This window comes from Notechis scutatus, chromosome 2 (genome assembly GCF_049901735.1).
Source record: "Notechis scutatus isolate UNSWTSFEM ecotype Mainland chromosome 2, rNotScu1.2, whole genome shotgun sequence".
In the NCBI taxonomy this organism is placed as follows: Eukaryota; Metazoa; Chordata; class Lepidosauria; order Squamata; family Elapidae; genus Notechis; species Notechis scutatus.
The window spans coordinates 225,283,567-225,306,701 of NC_142010.1; the positions used below are offsets into that span (position 1 = coordinate 225,283,567).

General features: G+C 37.6%; 2 protein-coding genes across 3 annotated transcripts in view; one reads left to right on the plus strand and one right to left on the minus strand.

Moving 5' to 3' along the window:
• The window catches only part of CAST (calpastatin), a 282,033-nt gene that overhangs the window by 119,786 nt on the left and 139,112 nt on the right, over window positions 1–23,135 (minus strand). The window lies entirely within an intron of this gene.
• Window positions 21,124–23,135, plus strand: part of PCSK1 (proprotein convertase subtilisin/kexin type 1) — a 42,462-nt gene continuing 40,450 nt past the window's right edge. The window contains exon 1 of the mRNA XM_026672575.2: window positions 21,124–21,561. Coding sequence (XP_026528360.2) covers window positions 21,382–21,561 — 180 coding nt within the window. The 5' untranslated portion in view covers window positions 21,124–21,381. The remainder of the gene's footprint in view (window positions 21,562–23,135) is intronic.

Below are 23,135 nucleotides of genomic sequence, written 5' to 3' on the forward strand. Positions count from 1 at the left end.
TAGATAGATAGATAGATAGATAGATAGATAGATAGATATGATAGATAGATATGATAGATAGATAGATAGATAGATAGATAGATAGATAGATAGATAGATAGATAGACAGATAGATGATAGATAGATAGATAGATAGATAGATAGATAGATAGATAGATAGATAGATAGATGAATAGATAGATAGATTGATTAGATAGATAGATAGATAGATAGATAGATAGATAGATAGATAGATAGATAGATAGATAGATAGATAGTTCTTTATACCAGAGTTTGTGTGTGATTCTAATAAAAGTCCAGAGTAGAGCTGTCAGGTTTCTGGATCTTTCCATTTCTATCCTGGAGAAACCCAGTTTACCACTATAGAAGGAAAGTGCATGAAACTGTATAAAAATACATCTTAGACAGACTTTCGGTGAGATGCTTTGAGTGTGAGTGATAAATCACACAGACTTTGATTTATTCCTATCCTGTCTATGTTACCCAATGTAAGAAGAAAGTCAATAAGCTTCCAAAAGGCTCAGCAAACTTAATAAAAACATAAGAGATTAATACATAGTTTCTATAGCATTCTCTATTAGATGATGACAGAAGTGCTACCTTGTTTTCTATGTAACAACAATCAATACATCTATCCTAGATTTCTTTGTTAACAGCAGTGCTCTATTTTTTATTTTATTTTTTTGCAGTGCTCCATTGTGCTTTGGGTATCAAAGTTTGCATGAATATTAAAAAAAAAGATTTTGAGAAAGGTCAGTCCTTCTACAGTGCTAATTATATTGCTTCAGAAAGAGATTAGACCATGGTAGCAACCAGGAAGAATAGCTTTTATATAAAGCTTCAATAAGTAGCAAACATTAAAGCATACTTTTTCCCTCGCTGAGTCATTCAACAGACTGGAATTCAGTTCATTAATTTGCACAACATTGTTCACTAAATCTCTTCCAAAAATAATTAATTTTTATGAAGTGTTATTTGCTTAAAACTTTAGAATTTGTTTCTGGTGAAACCAAAATCAGACTTCAGGAAGAATTATGTTAAATTTATCATGATGGTCATTATTACCACATTAGGCCATATGGTATTTCAGCTAAAGAATATCTTCATGGTTTTTTTTCTGGCTTTCTTTTGCTTCTTTGGGGTTTCCCATTCTCAAGAATTACATGGAATATTTTTCATGCATGAAGCAACACCGTAACAGTGGTAATTTTCCAAAATACCAGCAAGGTATGCAATAACTTTCACATAGTATCAGCTGTACCAACAATGCATTTCATAATCATGGCAGAAGTGATATCCAGCAGGTTCTGACCACTTCTGGAGAACCGGTAGTGGAAATTTTGAGTAGTTCGGAGAAATGGCAAATTCCACGTCTGACTTGCCCCACGTCCATCTATTCTCTGCCTCCCGAGTCCCAGCTGATTGGCTGGGTCTTCTTTTGTTGCCCTGCACAGGAGAACAGAGCTGGAAAGCAGGTTAGTGGGGTGGGGAGGGAATGGGATTTTGCAGTAACCTTCCCCCAGGAGTGGGGAGGGAATGGAGATTTTACAGTATCCTTCCCCTGCCATGCCCACCAAGCCACGCCCACAGAATGGGTAGTAAACATTTTTTGAATCCCACCACTGAGCCACAGAATAAACAGGACATGCTAGACTGGGAGCTGTTGGGTTGGGAAAATAGGCCCAAGGCTTGTGGGGACTCTGAGAGGCAGAAAATACAGTATGGTATGCCTGAGGGGTGGGGGAGAATTTGGGAGGTCTGAAAGAGGTGGGCCTAGGTCTGCACGAGGCCTCCCAGGGCCTCCCTTACCCATGAGGCATCCTGTGATTCATTTAACATCCTGTGTGCTTGCTTAATGACCACATCAGGAAGAGCAGGGGTACAGGTCACTAAGCGAGGCAATCATGTCATTATATTGCTTAATGACCATTCTGTTTTTCAACTGGCCAGATTTCTCTATGGTCATAAGTCAAGGACTGTCTGTATTGGGTTTTAGGCTCTCTAATGCATAATATGGCCAAACAAAGTTAGAATATTTATGCCCACTAGTAAAACCATGAAACAGTTGAACATGAAAGCACAATTTTTTTATACCCACTATAATTTAATTCCAACTTATTTTCTCCCACTCTTTCCTATTGTTGTGGTTTTCACTTCAAGTCATGAAGCTGAGCATCTGTTGGCTGTTGACATTTACTAATGACCTATTCAGTGGTGGGATTCAAATATTTTTACTACAGGTTCTGTGGGCGTGGCTTGGTGGGCGTGGCAGGGGAAGGATAAATGTAAAATCTCCAGTCAGAGGCGGTATTTGCCGGTTCTCCTCTTCCCTACTCAAAATTTCCACTACCAGTTCTCCAGAACTGATCAGAACCTGCTGAATACCACCTCTGGACCTATTGCTTAGCAACTATTCCAAATTATGATGGACCACGAAACTCCAATTTATAATCCAGATTCAAAATCTGACAGTCTCCGCCTACTATTTGTGGTCAAATGACTGCATTTTGTGTGTTCAGCAACTGGCCACGTTTACAGACATTTGCAGCTTCCTGTGATCACGACTGTCATTTACAATATTTTTTGCCAGAAAGTGGCATTTACTTCTGGTTTCTGGCAAAAAAAAGGAGACATAGTGAATGATGGGTTTGCTTAATGACCACAATGTTTACTTAATGACATGGCATTTGTTTTATGTCCACTGCTTTTACTTAATGACCACCAAAAAGGTTGTAAAATCAGATGTGGTCGCATAATGACTGGATGAACAACTATCATGACTTACAATCATAATTCCGGGCTCAATTACAGTCATAAGTTGAGGACTACACATAACATACTTGCCCTTGGATATGTCTCAGCTCCAACAGTCATAATCTGTCAGTGAAATTTCCATAAGAATCTGTCTAGACATGAGACAACAGAATGCTAGATTAGATGGGTTTTTAGACTAATTCATAATGATACTTCTTATAAAACTAATCAACATTTGGATTTATACCAGTTATACAAGACTGCAGTTGGAACATCTATCCTACTGACAACCCTATTCAAGTTTTCTGGGAAATTCCACCCACACAATATAAAAGACAAACCTTGATGCAACTTGCATTAGAAAAGGTCAGGGACATCAGAACTTAGTTGTTCAGTTTCCATTCAAAATATACAGTACTTGGCAGTAAAACTACATTTATATTCCAGAAATATTCTAAAGATTGTTCACAAACAGCTCTTCAAATCAGACAAGTGCGAATATATTGATAAATACAATGAAATTACCTATCCAAGGACAACACCTTCTGCATGTTATAAGCAATAGGCAATTGTTTTTAAACATAATTACTTATAATTTTGAGGTACATGTTATACTATATATGTATCACGTAAATTGTTCTGACTTTAGAATTTAAAGAAAACTCTTACCCTTTAGAGTCTGAAATAAAACAATAGGCCTGGTTATGCTGAAGTAGAACCAAACCATTCTTAGATTTTCATTTGCTAGAGATATGAGAGAAATCTGGAGGGTGTACATCGGAAGACACATTTATAATGCCATATTTCAGGTATTAAGTTTAGTATTGTTATTATTATTATGCAATTGATCAAGTGAAGTGTATGCCTATGCCTATGTATGTGTATGAGAGCCAGTTTGGTCTAGTGATTAAGGCATCAGGCTAGAAACTGGGAGACATGAGTTCTAATCCTGCCTTAGACACAAAGCCAGCTGGGTGACCTTGGACCTGTCACTTTCTCTCAATCCTAGGAAGGAGGCAGTGGCAAACCACTTCTGAAAACTACAGGGAGTCATCTGGCCTTAGGGTCAAAATTAGTTATTTTGTTTATTAAGCTTATAGTGAAAAGCTAAAGAAAAGTGATGAAGCTAAGGCAACAACCTTGGCAATGTCCTTTTATTTTTCTTGTATCTCATGTTGCTGTGAAGACTAATAGGATGAGAACTGTGAAAGTGTTTGAGTGCTGAAATGTACTGTAGAAATTAACCATTACGAAGTAGCAAATTGATTTTCTCCTTTTCAAATACACTTTCAAGAATTCAGAAATAAATGACTCAAGATGCTTACCAAATGCAACATTTTTGTTTCTTTAAAGTGAGTTTGTTTGAAACATTCCAAGTAAGACCCAAAGGTGCTTTTTCAGAAGGCAACTGGACTTACTTGTTTTTCTTTTGCAGATGTTTCACTTCTCATCCAAGAAGTTTTTTCAGCTCTGACAGGATAGTGGGGAATGGAAGGATTTATATTCCTTGCAGACAGCTGGATAATTGCACCCTTTCAGAGGGTCATTGAAGCACTTGGAGGTTTATCTGTGCCCGCAGGGTCACTTGAGTAGTGTTCCTGGTTCCTGTAGTCTGCAGTTTTTCTCTGGAAATCCATTCCTACTCCCATATCATTCAATGGGTATTCATCCCAAATTGTATAGCTAAAAGTCTGTAGAGATTCTAGTCATCCAGGTAACGGTTGCCCCAAATATACTTTTTCAGGAGGCAACTGGACTTTCTTGTTTTTCTGAAAAAGCACCTTTTGGACACCATTACCTGGATGACTGAAAATCTCTACAGAATTCCAAATAAGAGAGTGGGGCTCTAGCAAGTTGTGAGTGGTTGCTGGCTTGATTTGCTGTGCAATAATACTTGCTTTGAAGAACGTGCCATTTTTCCTGTAAATAATGCCTTTCTTTATGAAGTAGGAAAATAGTAGCCAGTAGGGCTAGGCAGCTTTATTCAGTTCCAAAAAATTGGAATAAAGCTTTGTTTTCTAATTTTCAATACTAAAAATGTGGAACAGGTCTGTAATCCTTTAAAATAACTATTTCCCCAGAATTACAGGCCAGCTGCAGAGGGCAGCACTACCCTCCTACGTCTAGGAGAAGACATAGTTATTTTAAAGAGTTTACATAAAATATGATGGCCACACCCCATGTGCTCAAAGCACTTTTTTAGAATTAAATCCAAAGCATTGTCCAGTCCTAGTAGTTAATCCAGTAAAACCAGCTCCTAAGTAATATATTTTTCATATATGAAAAAAGTTGGGATTGTTTAAACAATTGTTCTTGAATTGCTCTCAGATTGTTCCTGTGTGAACAGTTGTGTACCAAGGGAGGGATGGTAATGGTACTCCACCTCAGGAGCAGGCAATAAAAGAGTGCATTGTCTTGGGAATGATGGGAAGCCATCTAGAGGATCATTGAAGATCAGTGAAATTGGGTTTCTGCTGTCCGCATGCCAATCAATTGGCAGTCAACAATGTGGTGCAGCAAGGACAGAGGAGGAGGATGTTTAAAAAAAGTCTCTGTTCCAGATGTAAAATGTACTTGGTACACCACTGTCTGCAAGGATTTTGAAGAAGCTCAACAGAAATAGTATTTCTGCTTCTGAAACTCCTGGGAATACCATGGATAGCCAAAAAAGCACACAAATGGATTATCAAACAAATCAACCCATGCAAGGCACAAATGACTGGACTCAAATTATCCAATTTTATACAAAGATTATAGCTCATTAAAGAAGCCTCTGAGGCTGTGAAAAGTAAAAGGAAAGAGAAGAAGCGGACAACCAACAGCAAGATGGATAGACTCAATTATAGCAGCAATGAGTGCATCATTGGAAGACTCAATAGATCAAGTTACGGACAGATCTTCATATAGAAAATCTATCTATTGCCTACTAAGTCACTAAGAATTGGCAACAACTTGATGATACATAATTATGACAGGCTAATTTTGTGTTCATATTAAAAAGATGGCCATGTTTACTTCTGAAACCAAAGGTAGAAACAAGAAAACTTTAGAAACCATATGTGATGCAATTCAAGATATCTTGAATTTAAATATGCATTTATGGTTCTTTTTCTATTTAAGAAGATAAAATAATATCTAACATTGACTTTCTAAAGGCTTTCACGTTGGCTTTCTAAAATTACAGTAGACTGTCCGTACCCCCAATAAAGTTAAATGAATGTCATAATTTGAGTCATCTTCAAGGTGTATAATCAGGCTATTTGAACAGTAAACATTAGAATAGGATTGTTTCCTAGAGCACGAATCAAGGCTCATCTGTAACGGAACTAAACAGAAGAGTACATTAAATAGAGTTCTTTGCAAAAAGCCAGGTAGCAAACATTCTGAACAAAAGACTAAATAATTAATTGGTGGCAACCAGCCTAAAGAAACCTCATTGGCTAACAAAGTTATTTTCAAAGAAGAAAGGAGCAATTAAAAGACTGAAGGCAAATTAAATAAAAGGATTATGACCCTAGACTACCAATTATAAAGAACTCCCATATGTTTATTTTATACTAATTTGTTTTATATTAGGTGATTCCTACTGTTGGTTAGAAGTGTAGATTGTCAATTTTAAAGGACAGCTGTTTTCTTGTGGTTTTGGAGAACCACCAGTTCAAGAGGTTTGTGCATTTATGTTATATATGTTGTGCATTTATGTTATAAATTTTGTGCATTTATGTTATAAATTTATATAAATTTATTTTATAAACAAATAAGTGTATAATATATATTTTACATTTATAATATATAGGAATTATATGACCTAATGATCATAATCCTATGACTCTTGACTGAAGTGAATCCTACTGAATTCCGTATATGCTAAACTTTCTAATTTAAATCAGAAGTAACACCAAACGTGTGAAGATCTTTCTCAATAGCTGTATCTTCATCTTTTTCTCATCGTAGCTTTGTATATGAGAATGGAACTTTGTGCATCAGGGATTATATATATTATAATTTATATTACACACACATATTATATTATATTAATACTGCTGGTATTTTGAGAAGAGGTTTAAAGATAAAATAAAACTTTACAAAGGCTTAAGGCACTCAGACCTATGCTTCCCTACATCAGGTGAACTTTTCAAATTTGATGGGTTAAGGGCAGTGGTGGGATTCAAATTTTTTTACTACCGGTTCTGTGGGCGTAGCTTGGTGGGCGTGGCAGGGAAGGTTACTGTAAAATCTCCAGTCAGAGGTGGTATTTGCCAGTTCTGTGAACTACTCAAAATCTCCGCTACCGGTTCTCAAAATCTCCGCTACCGGAACTGCTCAGAACCTGCTGAATACCACCTCTGGTTAAGGGACAAAATCATTTGTGAGGCTCCCCCCTTCCATTTTTTTTTAAAGTTCAGCTCCTTCCACACTGATTTCATAATACAATTGGCCATATTCTTTGTGACCTTCAATTAGGACACAAAACAACAAAGAAATGTAAAATAAGGAAAAGGAATTCAGTGGCATCTCCAAGGGGCTTAAATTGATGAGATGGGGAACAGCATTGCTATTCAAACCCCGCCCATTTTCTATGAGCCTCAGTGGCTCACACCCATCTAAAGGACAGGGCTTGGATTGAAGTGCTGCCTCCCCAAAGCTATGAGGGGGGAAAAGATGTAGGTACAGCTATTGAGAAAAATATGTTTTTGCAATTTTTTGCAATGTTGAGCCCACTCTATGGACACACCACGATATGAATCTTTATTTCCCCTGGTAATATCTATGTTTGGATATGAATGAAATAGAAGTAGAATAAAAGAATAGTCAATAATTTTAATGTGGAATATATCTACCAATTATGAAAATTGTTAATTGAAGAGAAACCAGTGAAATTTCTCCTAAATATGTAACACCCCAATATTCTATATTTATTTATTTATTTATTTATTTATTTATTTATTTATTTATTTATTTATTTTCTTTCTGCCCATCTTACCTAAGTGATTCTGGATGGTTTACAGCATAGTAATAATACAATATAAACATCTGAATAAAAACACAGATTAAGAACAAGATAAAAGTTACAAATTAATAGTAAAAATCAAAGTTAAAAATATGTACATTGCTCCATATAGTGGAACAATATTTTCTTTAGAACAGAAACCTTAAATTTCCCAGTACAAGGATCACCATTCTGGAAAACTTAAAATGCCAATCATAGAATGTAATTTGCTACTTGTGGAATTTCTTCCTTTCATTCTGAATAAATAAAAATGAGTTACAAAGGAATCTAATAAAATAGTTTCTTTCTTGCTCATTCAATACTTGGTGGCATTTGTTTTATAATAAAAATGAGAACTGACTAAATGTAATGTCACAAATGTCACAAATGTCACCCCCCCCAAGATATATTAAAGATTTAATTGTGTTTGCTTAAAATGTTATGAAAGAACTTACATTTTCAAATCCCTTAGGAGAGATGGGGGTGAGGAGAAATGACATCCCAAACTAAGAAGCCACAGAGAGATTTATTAAGAGGAAGCATGTGTCTTCCACCATACTCAGAAATATTCATGAAATATGCCTTTCCATTCACTGCTCTGATCTCAAATCTCCTGCCAAAACAATCATAGTCAAACAGAACCATGTTTACTGTAATACGAATAGCCTCCCTTATTCAAAATTAATTAAGCCAATCTTTTGTAATTCTGAGGCCTATGCCCATCAGTCAGCCAATACAGAAGTAGAAAAAGTTATGTTCACTATACTGCTAACTAAATACAGAGAGCATCCAGGATGCCTGAGCTCTAAAAAGATGCTTGCAATCTTGCTATTTTAAGACAGTGTTTTTAGTCAATACCTGGACAGCATTTAAAGTCAGAAAGACAGAAATATAATTAACACATTGCACAACCAATATCCTTGAATGGACATTGTCCTTTCCCGGAGGAATACATATTTCCTCTGTTGTTCATATCAGCTTCCCTCTCTGACCTGTAGTTGAATTAATCTGGGAGGTAAAGTAAACAACTGTAGATTGCTAAAAATGGAAAATTTGAGGTGACTCTCCAGCGGCTTCCTGTCAGCTCACAACGCACAAAGGCAGTAATGTATGGTGTCATTAGATCACTACTCAATTGCCTGGACAGATGGGAAGAGATGTTTGCGTTTCATCAATTTAGGTGCGCTTAGCCATTCTTAATGTTTGTCTGCAGTAAGAGAGTAAATGTGTTATGCGCTATTATCTGAGCAATTATAATCTTCCCAAATAAACACATGCAATTAGTTTGCAGGTAGTCATTGGAGTAAAAACAGGTGTTTCCTATAATCTTTGTGATTGCTTACACATCTCAATTTCTTATCTTAGCCTCCAATTACTACAGCATGTGAGGGCTTAGGAGAAGCCCCTGATCAAAGGCACCCAGCTTTAGAGATATTCAGGGATCCGGTCAAACTAAATATAGGCAGGGTAGTTCTATAGACAGTGAAATAATTTACATATATTACTACTTCAGTCAACTGTTTAGTCATCAGAAAGCTTTTTTTAAAAAAAATCTGTTGTATTTTTTCATTAAAACTAAAATATCAAACCAACATTTTTATTTTAAAAAATCTCAGATAATAATTGGCTCTTAGCTTGGAAAAGTGACTCTACCATTATAATTCTGAAACCATTATGGCTAGAATGCTATTCAATAATATAGAAAAATTATTAAAATATCCATGGCATATTTAAAATAGCATTTAATAATCAGATCATAAAATCACAAAACCAGTGCACAAAATAATAATGAAAGAAAAAAAGAGACTTAAAAGAATAAATGATATTTCAAACTTAATTGAAGGCTCTCCAAAATAGCTGTGAAACTTGTAACATCTTCCTGAATGCCATCAGAGAGAAGGCTAACCTGATCTCCATTGAAAGATGGAGTACTTTTCTGTTTACTGTGTAGATATAGCATTGGTAAGTCTACAAACAAAGACTAAGAAGAAGAAAATTGGTATTGCTACAGAGAAGCTGCATGTCAGCTTCCTTCAGTCTTGGTCAAAGGGTCAATATGCCTAAGACTTCTGAAGGACAGTTGATTGCCTTATTGTGGATCATGAAAGTTAACACATCATGCCCAGTATTTCCTAGCCGAACCACAGAAAACTACAATGATCTAATACATATCGATTTTATAGAAGACAATGTTGAAAAAGCACTATGAAATCTAAAACCATCTCTATCTATTAGACTGGACAGAATATGTGCCTACTTCTTAAAAAAGCTACCCACTGCCACAGCAGAACCTCTAAGCATAATCTTTGAAAAATCTTTCAGGATCAGCTCCTTGCCTAACCTATGGTCACAAGCCACGGTCATCCCCATCTTCAAAAAGGGAGACCCCAGCCTAGTTGAAAATTACAGACCAATCTCCTTATGCTGCGTCACCTGTAAAGTTATGGAATCAATTATTAACTAATCCATTATCCTCCACTTAGAGACAAACAACCTATTCTCCAATAAACAATTTGGTTTCAGAAAAAAACTATCCTGTAATCTGCAACTCTTACACTGCAAAAACATATGGACTACACAACTCGATCAGGGCAAAGCAATAGACGCAATCTACGTAGACTTCTGTAAAGCCTTTGATTCATGGTACACGACAAACTACTCCTAAAACTAAAATCTTACGGTATCTCTGGACAACTGCATAACTGGATAGAAGCATTCCTGTCAAACAGACAACAAATGGTCAAAATTGGGAGCGTCCTATCAAATTCTGTACCTGTCAATGGTGGTGTCCCCCAAGGCAGTGTTCTCGGACCAATTCTCTTCATACTCTACATAAATGACCTCTGTGATCATATTAAGAGCAACTGTGTTCTCTTAGCTGATGATGTAAAGCTGTTCAATACCACAGACAATACTGCTACCCTTCAAAAAGATCTTGACTATGTATCAGAATGGTCAAACAAATGGCAACTTCAAATCTCAAAAAACAAATGCTCTGTCTTACATATTGGCAAAAAAAAATCAGAAAATAAATACAAGCTGAATAGTCAAGACCTTGTTGATGATCCAAGCTCTGTAAAGGACCTTGGAATACTCATCTCTAATGATCTAAGTGCTAGAGCCCACTACATAGCCACAAAGGGGTTAAGAGTTGTTAACCTCATCTTACGTAGTTTCTTCTCTGGTAATATCACACTACTAATTAGAGCATACAAAACATTTGCTAGACCAATACTTGAATACAGCTCATCAGTCTGGAACCCACATTACGTATCTGATATTAGCACAGTTGAGAAAGTCCAGAAATATTTCACAGGAAGAATTCTCCACTCCTCTACTCGTTGCAGAATACCTTATGCCACCAGACTTGAAATTCTAGACCTAGAAAACCTTGAATTATGCCATCTTCAGTCTGATCTAAGTATGGTATATAAAATCATACATTGCAATGACATACCTGTCAATGAATACTTCAGCTTCAACCATAACAACACAAGAGCACACAATAGATACAAACTCAAGGTTAACCGCACCAAACTTGATTGCAGGAAATACGACTTCAGCAACAGAGTGGTCAATGTCTGGAATACTCTACCTGACTTTGTGGTTTCTTCCCCAAACCACAAAAACTGTAACCTTAGACTGTCTACTATTGACCTCACCCCTTTCCTAAGAGGTCTGTAGGGGGCGTGCATAAGTGCACCAACGTGCCTACCGTCCCTGTCCTATTGTTTCTTTTATTTTCTTATATGTACCCATTTCATGTATTCATAACTATGTATATACTTATACCTATTATCTTGTAAGCGATTGACAAATCAAATAAATAAATAAATAAATAAAAAATCATAAATATAAGTAATTGGAATAATTGACCATTTGTCAGCTTATCAATATTTACACATAATAAAAGTTCTGTAAGTTCCCTTGAACAATTTTTTCTTAAAAAAAGTGGAAGTGTGTAGGTAGCAGATGAGGGTCAAGGCCAAATCTGGCCAAATTGAAAAAGATGTAGCACCATTCCAAAAACAAAACAGTTCAGGGAGTAAGAAGCAATGTAGCAGAAATCACAGGTTTTACAGAATGCTCTTGAAATGCAACTATTTGGCTGATTGCTGTCTGAAGTTAGGCTTGTGTATCATCTCACTCTTGCTCAATACAGCATTTGAGACAAGCTGGGATACTACTGGTAGGAGCCATCAAGGCTCCCTTCAGCTGACCAATAGGAGAGCTCTGGTGGTGGTGACAGCTCTTGGAGAAATTCCTTCACACAGACACCCCACTGCATGCAAAAGAAAAGGGAAATGTTGTCCCCCACTTTCCTGCTTTCTGCATGTACTGAATACATGCATGTACTGAATACATGCAATACATGTCTGTTGATCTGCACACACAAAAAAAGTCAAGAATATGAATGGTTAGTATGAGAGGAAAGCTACCAGGGCGCACATAAATTCCCACCCAAAATAATAATGTTGGCACAACCGTGTCATTTTCTGGGACAGCTAGATGTCTGTTACAGCCTCTGAGGGGAGGCTGTGTTATGGGTAGGCATGAGTGGAGGGGAGGAGAGTAAGGACTGTTTTTAATCCAGAGGATGAGAAGCAAGGCAATTTAAAAGCTTGGCACATGCTGCTTTTTATATAAGCACTGGGTGGTGGTGAAATCAAGCTAGAAAGCTGGCTAAAGAGATCATGTTTATAAAACCATCCAGCAGAATTAAGAGGGGGGTGGGTGGGTTGCTAAGAAAGACAATGCGCTGAAGGCTCTTTAAAAACTCTCAAAACTAGCTCCTAAAGCTGTCTCTAACCTGTCTGCTTTTTAAATGTAGCTCTTACATATGGCATCCTATCTGAAGCTGACTGAACCTGTGCTATAAAAAATTTGTGCTATACAAAAATTAGGCTTCCATACAGTATTTAATGTAAATTAAAACATTACAACTAGCCATTTCACTTAAGGATAGAGAAAAAAGGAACAATTACACACAAAAATGTATACCATCCATATTTCCAAGTACATTTTCAAATGTACCCCAGACTATAAAATGTTTCTTCAAATATAAATTGAGAGCTGAGCAATTTATACCATTGTATAATTGATAGAGAACAAGTAACCTTCCAGAATTTTCATGGCTTTAATGGACATTTAATACTCAGCCTGAGTTATGCTGCAATCAGATATGTTCTACTACGTAACACTATCTCAGGACTTGGCACAGCATAAGTTGATCTGTCGTTTAAGATCCAAAAGCATGAGGATACCATTTATGAGATTTTAAAAAATCATCTTGCTTGCTTTTAGCCATTGTTGCTATGTGGATTATGGTTTCTATATCCAGCTACAAAAACAACCACAAAGAAAGAAAGTAGAAAATATTGTTTGTGGGATAAAATACTGCCAATCTCTTCATTAGATACCCAGAACTAGTATGATGAAAGGTTTCTTTTTATATTAACAACAGTGTGATTTTTCACTGCTTATAGAAGATCAAAGTTAGATTTTAACAAGAATAGAACAAGGTTATTTTACAAACAAAAACCTACAATGTCTCTAACTTGATCAATCAAGCAGACAAAAGCAAAATCTTAAGCAGTACCTGGGCCGGTTGCTGATGTGTTGGCATAGCAACTCTCAGAGTTCACTGCCAATATTATATAATTAGTTATAGAATTATAATTATTAGTTACCAAACTAATATTGTCATAAAAATAATTAGACAATGGCTGATATCAGTTGAGTATATTTAAACTGAGTACCTTAAAAAATTTATTTGATAAATTCTTTCATATCTTTTATTTTTTTAAAGACCAATATTTTTCTCCTTGTAGATCTCCACATTATTAAATAAATAGGAATGGACATAAATATTGGCTTGAACCTACAAAAAAAATTAACCAGGAACATATGGAGATTTTTTAAAAGAACAAGCAGAAATAAAATCTGTGTATTAAATCCATATCTATTATTATCTTTTTTCCTACTCAATATTCTCAATAAAATAAAATAGAGTCAATACATAATTAAGACTGGCAATAAAAGCATGCATATCACAGAATTGGTTCATCTAAAAGCCAAGTCTTTGTACGAAAAATGCAATAAGGTTGGAACAATTCAAACATAGGGGGCTAGAGCTCATTCCAAAGGGCAGAGAAGGCCTATAAATTCCATTGAACATTGTTTCAGAGAGGGAACCTGGAGCATGTTTACCTTATGACACAGACAAAGATTCCAGGGATAGACAATCTCCCAAGTAACCCAATGTTATATTGGACCTCATCCGTAATGATCAGCGTGCTGAATTATACATGGAAACATACTGGAAGTCAGTGCAGCTCACAAAATAGTGATATTACATGGACATGGTGAGGCATACCCATTGTTATCTTTCCTGCTATATTTTGGACCAACTGAAGTTTTCAATTGGTCTTAAAAGGTAGTCCTATGTAGAGTACATTATAGAAATCCAACAGGTTAGTGACTAAGGTATGAGTAATCAGTAAACAGAATGTCTTGCTCTAGAAGAAGATGCAATGGGTGCACAATATAAATTTGCAGAAAGGCCTCACTGATCTTTAAGTAAGAACCAGGAGTCTAGAGGATCAGCAAATTACAAACCAGATCTCCTACACATACAGAGATGCCAATATCAACTGGAAGAAACAATAGAGAAAGGAGGCAACATCATGTCTCCTAGCCCCAGTCCTCTTAGCCAAGGATAGTATGTTTAATGGCATTTAAGGTGGCTGAGAGCTCAAAGAGGACTAGAAGTGATGCACTTCTCCATCCTAAACCCATTGCAGGATTATTGAAAAACACAATCAGTGCAGTCTCAGCATATTTTTCTTATTCGTATCCATTTCATGTATTCATAACCATGTTTATACTTATACCTGTTATCTAATAATCGCTTGACAAAATAAAATAAATAAATAAATTAAAAAATGTTCCAGCCTGAAACCCAGTAGCAAGGAATTAAGGCTATTTACCTTCCATGCATCTTCAAAATTGCAAGTTGACTGCCTTCTCAATAACCTTCTTTAAATTTGACAAATAAAAACAACAAATAAACACTACCCTAGAGTGACAAAAATCCCTTTTCCATGTTACTCTGAGTATGAAGTTGAGATGAAACTATGCATAAAAATAGCAGCAGCCATATGTTTCTCTTGAAAAGGTGTCACCAGACAACCTCCAACACATCTCAATTTAGCAGGAAGTAATTTAAAAAGGAAAGGAGTTGTTATCTGCATATATTAAATGATATCTATGACAAGCTGTAAATTCTTCATCCAATAAGAAAGCAACAACTTGTGACACAAATGATCACAATTCCTATTATGTGCTAACAATAGTGTCAGCATCTCTTCTTTTTACCTCTGTTAATAATAGATCTTCGGTTAACTATTTAAGTACCACAATTTCACAAAGAAGCTTGAAATATGTTTATGGAGATTCTCACACTTGAACGCTTGTTAACCAACAATGCAAACAATGGACAAATGGTGAGAATGATAGTATCTGCCTTCAAGATCAGAATGAAGACTGAGGATTGAAAATTCCCCATTAGCACTACAAATGAATTTAATGTGCCTGAGTGTGTTGAAAAATAACTTTTCCTGATTCAATTTTAGAATGACAACTTAAAATAGTTAATATGATAAAATACATTACAGTATAAAAATGCAACAGAAGTTTGCTATAACAGAGCTTAAGGAATATATTGTATGCTTTTCATCTGAACACTGATCGGAGCAAAAGAAAAAATAGGACCTGTATGAACTGAAATAAATATGGTTATTGGGAGAGACAACCAGCATTTAACCAGCATTAAAAGTCCTGAAGCTGGAGCTTCTTCAGCGACAGACCGAAACCTCGTCTCTGTGAGGCTTCTATCCATGCTCGCCTCTGGAGCGCCCCGAGCTGGCTGGCTTCGGGGCTAAGCCACCCTGTAGAGGTGGTGAAGAGGGGGGGAGGCTACCTGCGGGCTTGAGGAGAGCCGCATCTCTCCTCCCCAGCTGGCCATTACTCCCTTTCCCGAAGGCGGTTGCAGCAGTGGTCAGAAATGGCCACCACAAAAAAGAACTTGACCGGAAAAGAATGTGCAGGAGGAAGATAAGAGGAGAAAGTTTTGGATGACCGGGTCAAACAGCAAAAGCAACAAATAAGGTACCCTGGAATTGAAACTATTAAAAAACAATAACATTGTTCCCTAAGAAGATTTTTAAGCTGCAAAGGAGAGAGAAAAGGGAAAAGATTTGGTGTTTTTTTTTCTCCTTTTCCTATACTGACAGCTAAGAGACTTAAGTAAGAAATTGGGAAGAAAAAAAAAACCACTTTGACATCAACAGACATTTAATGCTGGAAATAAAAAGTCAAAGGGATAATAAAGATTTCTGGATAATTAAAAGCTTTTGAAAACAGAAAACAGGAAAGGAGAGAGGAAGAATAAAAGGGCAAGATCTGGAAGGGAGGAGACTGCCTGGAATTAAAAAAGAACTTATAGCAAAATCTCAACAAGACTTCCAAAAAATACATTCTAACTGAAATATCGCAACAAAAACCCCAGAAAGAGAAAGTCGAAAAAGAAATAAGAAGATATAACTCGGGACTATCTGGATTACTTGATGATTTCTGAATTCTTGGTTATTGTTTTGAATGACTAAAATCAATCGGGTGGTTGTTTAAAAGTGTTTAAAATGGCTCCACTTTTAGAAGAACTGAAAATGGAACTTAAAAAGTACAAAGAAGATGCACAAGAAGGGAGAGGTTCTTTTGGCTTCGTATTTCAGTTCTTAGAAATGGAGATTTGGAATTATGAGAAACAACAAGAAATGCCTGCAGAACAAGAAGATTGCGACAAAGAAGAAGCCATCTTTAATGAACAAGTAATCTTAGATGGGGGGAAAAAAGGAAAGGGGGGAAAGAGAATGGAAAGTTTAAGATTGGGAAAAACAACTCCAAAAAAAAGAGTGAAAAATAAGTATAAAATCAGAAAGCAACAGAAGTGGAAAATGCAGAAGAAAGAATTGGAAATAGAGAGACAAGGGGGTAAAAAGGGGAGGGAGAAGATGAGAGGGAAGAAAGAAAGGAAAAGAAGTCATAAAGGACAGAAAAAAAATACAGAGAAACAGGGCCAATTTAGAGATAATGGGTGAAAATTTAATGGAAAAGGGGATTCTGCAAAGGTTCATAAGATAGTATGGTTATATTAGAAACAGAAATAATTTTAGAAAATATGAAACAATGTATGATTAAAATGTCTGATAAAATAGCTATTGTAATTCAGTGGAATGCTTGTCAATAAATAAATGTAATAAAAGGTGTATTTAATGATTTATAAAACATACGTGAAGAGAAATAAGGGAAAAATTAATTATGGAGATTATATGTGTTTTTAAGGAAGTATGATATTTAATTGAAAAGAAGTGTCAAAGGTGTTAAGATTTTAATGATTATTAATGATAGAACTGAACTGGAACAGAATGAGGGTTTATAATTACATATATTTACAATCTTTTTTTTAAAAGAATATAGTGTGTATTATAAGAATGTACCAAGCAGAATTCGATTGGAAGTTATGTATTATGTATTATATTGAAGGTCATAACCTTAAGGTATATATTGAAGTTTAAATAAGAGTTGAATGGATGTAATTAAAAGATATAAAGGTGTCATACTCCAATTAGTAACTACAGGAGAAAATTTGTTTAATGAGAAAAGATAATATGAAATTGAAACAGAACAGACAAAAGTATAAATATAATGATTTGAACTGAGATGAGATAATCAAATTAAAATCGAGAAAATCAAAAGAGGGGAAAAACTATATAGAAAATGTTAAATAGATAAGGAATAGAATACAAAAAGGAGCATGAAATTGAGTTTTGTGTCTGTATAAAGAAATTCAACCCAGGACCATGCTATTTTCAAAAAAGATGTTTTACTTGTATTTTGTATGTGTGAAAACCCAAATAAAACTTTATTTAAAAAAAAAAGTCCTGAAGCTGAGAACAATTTGAGAGCTCTTACAAGGGAAGATATATAAGCAAAACCCCACAGGGATAGCAGTTGTGGGGAAGAAGGGAATGGTGGAAAATATGACTACTCATTAAATTGTAGTTATCCAGCTGGTGGCCTGGAAATATGTTACCTGTCAAGAAGTACTTGTTCATGCCCACATGCCCACCATCGCACACATCCAATGCCATCTTCTTCAAGCTACTTCTGCATATGAGATGTGCATGAGTCAGATGCAATTGTCTGCATATGTATGAGAGTTATTTTTTCCCCAAGATCCTTAATTTATATTCAATTTTAAAATCCACCAGAAATGTAAGGAAATGGAGAATTACTATTAATGATTCAGTGTGACTATTGAACAATTAGCATCAGGGAAAAATATAATATTCAATTTGATTTAATTTTCCTCCACCACAATCCCTTTTAAAATTACGATATGGACCTGGAGCAACTCAAAACCCAAAGAAAATTGCAGAGATCTGCTTTAAGCAAACAAAGGCAATTTTTTACATATCAGTCTAGTGGGATCTATCCCTTGAAGAGTCAAGTGCCAGATTGCATTGAAAGGTAATAGTCTGGCCTGATTCTTTTCCTAAAGGTTTTTTTTTAAAAACATTTTTAACTTTTGGGATATTTAGGACATATCTAAAATGTAAAAATGTCTAAAATGTCAAAAATAGAATGATAAAAGATATGTATGACCCATACAGCACACAAATAAAGTTTGCATGCCTAATAGTACCCATACATGAATGCATTTGGCTAAAATGATGAATTTAGCTGATGAGTTGGATACAAAAAGTGGAATGATGATAACACTGAAATAGTCATAAATGTAAACCCAACTGTATCCCTCACCAATCAAAGTAGGATTGCTTTTTATCCCAGTTTAAATCCTGTGTTCATACAACAAACAAGACAGATTCATTTGCGCATCTAATCTAGCTAGTCTTGATTCTGTGTTTTAACTTAATATGATGATTGATGCCTTTGAATTGTAAATTTAACAGATAATCAGAATTGGAAGGAACCTTGTAGGTCATCTAGTCCAACCCCCACCCAAGCAGGAGAACCTACACCATTTCTGACAAATGGCAGTCCAATCTCTTCTTGAAAGCCTCAAGTGATGGCACTCCCACAACGTCCAAGGGCAAGGTGCTCCATTGGTTGATTGTTCTCACTGTCAGAAAGTTTCTCCTTATTTCCAGGTTAAATCTCTCCTTGTTCAGTTTCCATCCATTATTCCCTGTCTGTCCTACAGGCGCTTTAGAAAATAGCTTGACCCCTTCCTCTCTGTGGCAGCCCCTCAAATATTGGAACACTGCTATCATTTCTCCCCTGGTCCTTCTCTTTACTAGACTAGCCAAGCCCAGTTCCTGTAAGTATGTTTTAGTCTCCAGTCCCCAATCATCCTGGTTGCTCTTCTCTGCACTTTTTCTAGAGTCTCAACATCTTTTTTATAATGTGGTGAACAAAACTTGATGCAGTACTCTAAGTGTGGTCTTACTAAGGCTTTATAGAGTGGTATTAGTATCTCCCTTGATCTTGATTGTATCCCTCTGTTAATGCAATTTAGGATTGCATTAGCTTTGTTGGCTGCTGCTGCAGACTGCTGGCTCATGTTTAGCTGGTTGTCCACTAAGACTCCAAGATCCCTCTCACAGTTACTGCTTGAGTGTGGGAAATATTAATACAGAACACTTGATTCTTCTGAGGAGCAGTGAACAAGTAGATTCAGGAAGAACTGAATCTGGAGACACAGTGATTCAGACTAGAAAAGGGCTAAGAATATATATTGTCCTCCTATCCATTTAACATACACAACAAATATATTTTGGTAGGAATGGAAAATATGACAGCTTGAAAAACCTGAAGACTGAAACATCAACAATTTATGATATGCAGATAATACACTCAGCTCAACATATTTCTTTGAAAAATCTTAGACACCTTCGTTGTGAAACTGAAACTGGAAGTGAAAAATCCAAACTGAAGTTCAATACTAAAAGGCAAAGTTTATGCCAACCAGCACAAGTCATTTCAACAGCAACGAAGAGTAGCATAATGTTTATCTTTAAGGGTTATCAATGCTAATATACTCTATAAAACTGGATCCTGAGAACGAATGAGAAAAAGAAAATGCCATCGAGTTATATATATGCAAATATGCAAAAACAAAACTTTATTAGAATTTCCTTGGAAGATATAACAGTAATTACTAAATAAAAGTCAAAAGGGCGAGCATTTATCCATACAATCACTGATTCATCATTCTGTGTCCCCTCCTTACCCCTCCCCACAGATACCACTAATTCGGAGTAAAATCCACTTGAAAACATTTAACTTCACTGTGCAAAGCCAGCCTTTTCAGATAAATTATATTCAAGATGTTTGCAAACCAAGAAACTAAACTGAAACAATAACAAGGTAAGGAATCTTGTACGACCGACCAACTAATATGCTGCAAGGTGCAAAGGTTTTACCTCTGGTTCTTCACCTTCCCACCATTTCATCCCATAAAAAGGAATGATAGCAGCCATATAGTCTGCTTGGCTACATTTCCATGCTTTTGCCCCTGCGCAGAATAGGGCTCTCTACCTAAGCAGTAGGAGAGGGAGCAACCTTTATTGATCGATGCCTGCATCTTTTTAAAACTAGCTGGGGTGGGGGGGAAGCTACACCTATGGGTATAGTTCTTGTACACACACACACACGGAGAGCGGGGAAGAGGGAGAGGGAGAGGGAGAGAGAGAGAGAATAAAGAATCCTCTTGGGTAGTCCACCTGCACTCTTAATTAAAGAAGAGGTGTTACTCACAAGCACCCACCCCTTTTTGGAAATTTACTCCGCTCCCAACTGCCGCCCACCCGGTTGATTCCAACACCTGGGGACCATTTCCCCTCTCCTCCTTCCCCCAAACCACAGCTATGTCCAACTCGTCAGATCTTTAAGGCAGGCTTTGCACTGAGAATGGCACCGGTTGGGGAAGCCAGGGCTAGCACGGAGTCCCTCTCCGAGTCCCTTTCCCGGCGGGGGCGAGCGGTTTGGGAACCGGGCTTGGAAGTGGGGAGAAAGGCGAAGGGCATGAGTGGAGGGGGGAGGCGCCGGGACCTCGGACAGCTCCTCGCCCTTCCTCCGCGCCCCCCCCCCACCCCATCCCATCCTCCTTCGGCTGCGCCGTACGTATTCTCTGGATTATTTTGATCGCAGCCCCGGAGCCCCCTGCCTGCGTTGGCGACCGCTCCGAGCGGCTCCTCCTCTTCCCCCGGGAACATCCAGCAAGAATCCAGGCCGGGAGATTTGACGTCAGGGAGCGCTTTCGTCCTTTTGACGTGGAAGCCACTCATTCCCATTCTGGCCGTGGCGGCTCCGAGCCCGGCTCCAGCATGAGACGAGCGGAGAGCGAAGGAGGAGACGGCGGCGAGGCACTTTCTTAGCAACTGCCCGCTCCTTCCTCTCCCGTAGCAACCGGAGCCCAAGGGGACTTTCCTCGCCTTCTCCAGCCCAACCATTCCCGACTTCTTCCGCCTGCCTCGTAACACGCTAGAATTCATCTCCTCTCCCCCACCAACCCCGCCACGGAAAGTATCCCTCCCTTTCGCTCTGCCGGGGCCATGGAAAAGAGGTGCCGGGCAGGGCAGGGCGTGATCGGGGCTCTCCTCTGCGCTTGGACGGTGGTCCTGCTGGCCAAGGCAGAGCGGCAGTTTGTCAATGAATGGGCAGCCGAGATCCCCGGAGGTCTAGAAGCGGCGCGGCTCATAGCAGACGAACTGGACTACGAACTTCTGGGACAGGTAAGACGCCACCTCTCTCCTTTCTCCCTCCCGCGCTCCCTTCTTTTTCCTCTTTTTTTTTTTCTTTTAAGTCGGGCGACTTTCCTTTTTCCCGAAGCAAAGAGAATGAGAAACGGCGGATAAGGGATCCTGCGATTGGCAGGAGGTGCAATTGGTAAGGAACTGTTGCCTCTTTTGGTTTGGGAAGAGCGCTCCACACCTTTCCCAGCAATCTTTCCCCGAGCTACTCTGCCTTTAAAGGTGCCTGCTCCCTCGTTGGTATTTGATGCCGTTGTTGTTGTTGAAACGAACAAGAAGCAAGCGGGTGAGAAGATGAGAAACTTTTGAGTTCTTTCCCACTTCTCGCCTGCCCCATCTTCCTCCTTTGGAATTGTCACCCCTGGCTGTCTTGTCACCTTGCCCCTGCTCCATTTTCCCCTTGAACGGGCATTTCGTTATTTAGCCAGCTACCACTGGAACTGTCCACGCCAAGCGACCTACAAGGATTAAAACAACAGCTATGACCAATAATAACCCACGGAGTAACCCCTAAGGTAAAATAGCCCACCCCAATCATGACAGTGGAGGCTAAGGATGATTTGGGGTCCAAGGCTGAGCAGGGTTGCGTATGATCTGTTCTCTGCCGAAGAAGCCCAGGTGCTGAATGGAGCAAAATCAGCAGCAGTTGCTAGAAATGGCAAAGCAGGGAATTAGGTGATAGCCCCCTGGGAACTCCACTTGGCTTGGCCTTAACCCTTTCTGCTGCTCAAATGCCACCACCGCTGAATTTCTGAATGCTGAGGTTCCTGAGCTCCCGCAGATGAGGTCTGTAGGGGGCATGCATAAGCGCACCAACGTAAGCGCACCATCCCTGTCCTATTGTTTCTTTTATTTTTCTTATTTGTATACATTTCATGTATTCATAGCCATGTTTATATACTTATACCTGTTATCTAATAATTGCTTGACAAAATAAAATAAATAAATAAAAATAAATAAATGGGGTGGCTTTAGCTTTAGCAGCAAAAGACAAGACTATTTCTAGGTTTGGGATCTCCCCTATAGATCCCAAACAACAGACATTTGAAATTGCGTAAAAAGGAATCACCAGTCAGAAGTTCTGGGCAAAAATAAGTTTCAATATTTTCTCCCTTTACTTGAAAAAAGCACAGTGATCAAGATGTAGGAGGCTAAAGGCACAGCTACATTTAGTAACCCCTAGTCTCTATACTCCACTTTTTTTTCCCTCAGTAAGCTCTCTCTAACATCTGTTTCCTCTTCTATCATCTTGATTTGTTTGTTTAGCCAAGCTTTATGGCGTGGGTACATAACATGCATAACATGTGATGATGTGTGTGAGAGAGAAAGAGTTAAGTATATGGTGAATGACTCCTCACCAGTTTATAAATGTCTATTTGGCAAATAAAAGTATGCAAGGTCTGATTCACTGCTGCCTGAGATGAAGCAGCTCACTGCGTTATACATTACAGCACACTGTCAAAATTGTATTGGCAACAAGTCAGACAAACAGAAGAAAAAACAAAGACAAAAAATTCAAAGATGTTACAGATTTACTGGCTATATTCATCTATATA